Source organism: Pinus tabuliformis, chromosome 7 (genome assembly GCF_031772625.1).
Source record: "Pinus tabuliformis cultivar Carrire ecotype Pingquan chromosome 7, CPIR1, whole genome shotgun sequence".
Classification (NCBI taxonomy): domain Eukaryota; kingdom Viridiplantae; phylum Streptophyta; class Pinopsida; order Pinales; family Pinaceae; genus Pinus; species Pinus tabuliformis.
In genome coordinates this window covers 1590750720-1590756843 of record NC_142293.1, presented here as the reverse complement: position 1 = coordinate 1590756843, position 6124 = coordinate 1590750720, and the positions used below count along the sequence as shown (strand labels likewise).

The 6124-nt window shown below is 33.1% G+C and overlaps 1 protein-coding gene across 1 annotated transcript; it reads right to left on the bottom strand.

Annotated features, from left to right (window-relative positions):
- Positions 1 to 895: 895 nt before the first annotated feature.
- On the bottom strand, positions 896 to 2154 carry LOC149254180 (putative WRKY transcription factor 43). The gene is made up of 2 exons (XM_089457000.1): positions 1980 to 2154; positions 896 to 1850 (listed from the first exon to the last, which is right to left on the bottom strand). Exons 1-2 carry the CDS (start codon positions 2141 to 2143, stop codon positions 1643 to 1645), a joined length of 372 nt encoding a protein of 123 aa, XP_089313126.1. The 5' UTR covers positions 2144 to 2154; the 3' UTR covers positions 896 to 1642.
- Positions 2155 to 6124: the final 3970 nt, after the last annotated feature.

Genomic DNA, 6124 nt, shown 5'->3' with positions numbered 1-6124 from the left:
ATTCGCTTTTGGTTCCCTTCGTTTGAGCAATACACAAAAATTACATTTCAACCCTAGAATTTTTTATGTTTAGCAATGTTGTGCGTTATACACCATTTCATTACATTACAAAGTCTTATTTACCTTCACCCTTGCACTGTTGTGCAAACCTCTAGTTTTTCATTCCTCGCTGCTGCAAACCCCACTTCCTTCTCCTCCCATATGCAATAACAATACAAAGTCAAAGCATACAACCAAAACTATATTGCGTACATACCATATGGGTTAACAATAAAAAAAAATTACATGCCTTATAAACTTTAAATACTTTACTTAAGACTGACAGTTCAATAAATGCATTTAATAAAAGCCGGCGGTAAAATAAATAGGAAACGTTCTGGTAGGTTGAAGGAAATCCATGTGCGTTGACCTGATCGGAGGCATTTGGCATCCTTCAGCCACACAACCTAATCGAAGTTTAATGTTCAGCAGATGGGCAGTTTTCGGTTCGTTGCATTGTGTCGGAGGCCTCCAGGGAAAAACAACCTTTGCCAAAAGGCGGTGCGATAAGGCTCAGCGGTTTTCGGGAATGGTTTTCGGTTGCCGTTTAATGCTGCTGCATGGCAGGTTGAAATTAATATTTCAACAAGAAAAGGAACTGAACAGAAACAAAACTACTAAATAAAAACTACTAAAGAAGCTTTTAAAAGCATAGAATTTCTTAATAACTGGATGAATCAAGTCGTCTATTTTATACCAAATACATTAGATATATCTCATATCAAGTTCTATTTTATACCAAATATAGTAGATATATCTCATATCAAGTTCCCTGATTCTCCTATCAAACCAGTAGCTATATCTCATATCAAATTCAAACCGGCAGGGACTCCGACTGCCTGCAGTTCCTGTTTTAATTAAAGATTGTTATAAACTTCTGTGCATTAAAATTTGGACTTCCCATAAACATAAATCAAAACCGACTATTAATTTTATCTCAGATCGATTAAATATGGTAAATTTACAATGCCTCCTGCTAATTCTGGACATTTGATATTACTATACATCGTTGAATCAACGATAGCCATACATGAGGCCAATTTAATTTAAAAATTAAATATCCTTCATTAAATGCGCGCAGAGTATTAGAATATTAAGATGAAACATGTTTTAGAATCGACATGAAAATGCCCTGCGATTTCTTGACATTTCCTATTACTATATATCATTCTACAGCCCACATGCAAGCCTAGTCATGGCCAGAGTTCATTTTAATTTTAAAATTAAATAACATTTATTAAATCCATGCCTAGAGTATTAAGATGAAGTATGTGCTGAGATTTTCGACATGCGGCACTAGGAGACGTCATAAATGCTTTGTAATTTTAAAAATAAGCTGTTGTTAATTAAATTTACCAATAATAGATAACTATTCATCAGATTCACTAATAATAAGCTAATGAAAAGTCGCACAGTGAGATTGGATTTGTCTATATCTTAGCTTTATATAATTGTACGAGTCGCAAGCTAAACTGCCAACCGAAATATCTGAAAAGAGCAATGTTTCTAAACTTTCGAATCCCTGCACAATTTTGGTTGATGCGCTTCATTCCCAGGCCTGTAAAGCTATGATGACCTAAATAAAACTTCGATTTTTTCTGTATCATCTCTCGGGTCTATCCCTTGCTAGGTCAATCATTTGGGCGCGCAAATCGTATGAATTCCTTGGAAGGGATGCAGAAGAAGGAGAATCAGCGATAGTATGATTATGAATGGCGGTATAGGTCGTCAGAACGTATCCAGGATCATCCGGACAGCGCTCAATCTGCTGCTTTACCTGGCATCCCTTTCTTCGACATCTGAAATAATATCTGCTGATTTATTCAACAATAGCAGCGATTATAAAGATATTTTGTAAATAGTACGCACGATTAGAAGTTCTATACTGGCAATATAACCAACCCCGTGCTGCTCCAAGAAGTAATGGCTAGAGAAAATACCTGAGATGAATTCTATCCCTGATGCGCTTCTGACCATATTTCTTCCATTCGTATCCGTCATCAATAATATTCTCAGTGCTCTCTGTTCTCACACATATAACGTTTTCTGGTTTACCAAGATCCTGACCATCTCTAAAATTGGTCGATGCATCAGCCCCATCCATCAATCGTATAGGCACACCACAGGAACCAGTAGACCGTGTGCTCTTAAACGGTTAAATAACAAAATTCCCAAACAAATTGGGAAATATTTTATTGAATTCCAGTCTTGTGAAAATGCGTTAGAGCAGTTCACTTCAGCACGCTGCTACTTGGATAGGTTTTTTCTGTGACGTTATACTCTACAATTTTAAACACATGACAGAGAAGCCCAACACAGATCCGTTTGTCGTATATTACAATACCCGACAAGAAACCTACCTCAGACTAGGTCGTTTGGTGATAAAACCACCCCCTTAAAAAACCCTAACCCTAAACAAAGCTCGACATTTTTGACCAGATTGTATGAACACAGAACGTCGCGCCATGGTCCTTGAACAACGTCAAATTTCTGGCCAGTTGGGCATGGGAAGCTGATCTCCACTTGCGTTTTATTTTGTAGCAATCTCTCCATTCGCTGTCTCTGACATCAATACCTTCCCATGTTTAAAAAAAATGCGGTTCAATACAATGTCTATCGTCATCACAGAAACGTATGCCAATAGCGGAGGATTTCTTTAATACCTTTAACCCTTAGGCGTATTTACAGATGGAAGCACGGCTCATATTCTTGAAAGGAGTTGTCTATAATGCGACTTTTTGAGATTCCGGTGACGGAATCCGGCGGAAGAAATTGAGATGAAATCATGATTTGTTGCAGTTAAAATGGTTTTTTAACTGCATATTCGGATTCAGCACCTTGAAAAACCCCTGGGACGGTTTCATTGTGCAGAAATTAGCTATCAAACTTGGATTCCAATAAATTACTGCCGGATTTTCACCGGAAAAAATCGCCAGAAAGACTTTCAAAAAGTCGCGTTAAAGACTACTCCTTCTTGAAATATTAAACGCCCATAATATCCGATCTTCAATATTTTCTTGTCACATTTATCACGCCTCCTACGCAATTTGTATAAATATGAAAACGAGCATTTGTCTTTTTCTAAAAGTCCTTATTTCGAAAGTTCAAAAAGGATTTGGAAAAGTTTTTAAAGCGATCAATCTTACCTCTAAAGTCTTCAAAGTCTTCGCGTGCTTTTAAGTGACGAGGATAAGAAATATTAAAAAACTTTATAAAAAATTATTAACAAATAATATAATGTTTAATTTTAATATAGTATAGAATTTTAATAAAATCTGTAGTTATCAAAAATAGTTACAAATAATTATAAATATATTCTATACAATCAAAAATACAAATTATATAAATGTTAATTAATAAAATACATTTTTAAATACCTATCAACAAACAACATATTCTTAACTATATATAAATATGTAACTTGAAACACTAAAAAAAAATCACAACTTTATTTTCTCTAAATATCCATTCACATAGTTATTTATATTCATATTCATATAATAAAAATATAAATCTTAAAACATAACTGTCATAATTATAAATTATTCATTTTAACTAATTACAAATATATTTTCAAATACCAACAAATAAAAACATATTTTTATATAAACAGAAAATTAAAAAAATTAATTAACAATGGACAACTTTACTTAATTACCCTAATTTATAATCATAAAATATAAATTATACGAATTCCAATTATTTAAAAACATATTCCCAATACCAATTAATAAAAAACATGCTCACAATCATGAATATAAACATAAAGTTTAAAACATCCCATAACACCACGTGACCCTACATGGGTTTAATAGGGTTATGGGTAAATGTAAAGACATTGATAACAACACAAAACCTTACTTTGAATGGGTTTAATGTGGTATATGATTTTGAGAATAAGGGTTCAATTATAAAATATATTTCCATAATATATAAGTTTTTTTAATAATATTTAGTATTTTTAAATAAAATATATAGTTTTCTAAAAATGAGAAGTATAACTATCATTATAGTAAAGAAATTAGGTTATAATGACTTGCTTTCTTATTATAACTTATTTTCTTATTATATAAATTTTTAAACAAAATGTAATCAATCATTATAATTAATTATAATTAAAGATAAATCTTCTCTAATTTGAATCTTTCCTAATTATTTTATTTAAACTTTTTCAAAATCGAAAAAATACAAACATAATTTAAAATTATATATTATTAACATAATAATTCTAAGCTAATTTTTACTATATTTTATTAAAATAATGATACTAAGCAAATCTTCACTTTTGATACTAATTTTCTGAAGTGTTAGTGGAGATGAAATCTCTACCTAAATCTCATTTATAGGGAATTAATCTCATTTATAAGGAATTTTCACATAAATTAATTAAAAAAAACAAAACAAAACAAAAATTTATAATCTAAATAAAAGATTGTATATTTATTTATATCTAAATATATATGCCCAATACATGCCCAATATGGGAGGGTTTTCATATCGATTCTATTTGTTGTTGAGTTTCAACTCATGGATTGGAATGCAGCATACCGGATTGGGAAGTAGTATACCATATGGATGGAGGTGGTCCCCCTTATTGTGCGAAGGAATTCGAACTATATGAAATGTGTGCACAAGGTTGAATAAAATGGCAATTAAATCAATTAAAAAATAACAATTTCTTTAATTAAAATAATTATTTCTTAAAATTAAAATATCACATTTAATTTATAACTTCAAATTTAAAATAATTAATTATTTAAATTAAAATATCACATTTAATTTATTAATTGAAATTTAAATATTAAAAGAAAATAATACGTTCAAATTTAAAATAAAATGTTATCAAAAACAAATTGTTAGCTCGACTTACGCAGATTTTAAAATTGAATTTCATAGTTTGCATAATACTTTATATATAATGACTTTGGTAGGGTGGAGAAAAAGATTAACAAGGGACACAAAAACACGCCTCGTCACTACCTCGAAAACTAAAGCCTCATTCTCACTTCGAATATTGAAGCATGGTATAAATGACATGTGCAATACATGTGATTGCAACTTGAACTTTCGTGATGGGTGGTGTTAAATCTATACGTGTGCAGGTGGGAAAATTGGTGTTGTTATTGAGTTTGGGCATGGGAATATGTGATGGTGATAGAAGGAGTGAATCATTTGTGCAAGCCACCAACCTATGCAAACTTCTTCGATTGAGGTTTTCAAGGATAAGAATTGATGTCTGTAAGTGTGGTTTTTCTTCGTGCATCATGGGTGGCTCTTGGTGTCCAATTTTGTCCATGGAGAGATTTCTAGTTGACACTTACATTGTGGTGGGAGCTCACATATTTGGATTATAGGAGTCAAAAATATTCCCTCCTACTCGGGTCTAGTCAACTAGGTAAGTCTTCAAAATAGATACTTCTATACTGTGTTGTTTTAGTGTATCCACAAGGTGGTGTTTATTAGTCCGATTGGTTTTCGGGCTTTTATTTTTTTGGCTAAGAGTAGCCCAAGTTTACGAGAAGACCAGACCATGTGTAGTGAAATTAGTAGGTTAGTTGTTTTGTATGGAATTCGAGATTTGTATCTTTGTAGTGGGAGGACAGATGGGGCTTTGAAGGTCATTTAGACACATTAAGTAATAGTGGGGGTGAGACTGCTGGTGTGAAGCTCCCAAATTTCTTCTGGTGAAGCATATTTGTTTAAGAGTTGTTTGGGGGAGTGGTTTAGCACAGTATTGGGATGGTTGACGGAGACCTTAGCCCTGGTCATGATAAGTTGAAATAAGTAACGTGTCCTTAGGGCTCTGCGAACTACATTTCTATTTTTTTTAAAGTTGTCGGGTTTGGGGGAAAAATCATCAAAGGAGGGTCATTGTGGTCCACTAGTGATAATAAGGCAGTGGGTTTAGGGGATGACCTTGGTTGGAGGTGGCATCCCACCACTAAGGAGCAACTTTCGAGGTATCATAATTATGAAACATGTTGTTGGGGATTGGTGGTTTCTTGGGCTTATGGTGTAGTGGAGGAGGACTAGTGTAAGGACCTGCGGTCCTTGGCACGTCTGCCCGAAGTGCGACCGCGGTAGG

Bases quoted from the DNA above. Each gene is read 5' to 3' on its own strand.
- LOC149254180 (XM_089457000.1), bottom strand. From the start codon at position 2,143: ATGGATGGGGCTGATGCATCGACCAATTTTAGAGATGGTCAGGATCTT. The intron at 1,851-1,979 runs GTATTTTCTCTA...ATAAATCAGCAG, and splicing joins AGGGATAGAATTCATCTCAG to ATATTATTTCAGATGTCGAA.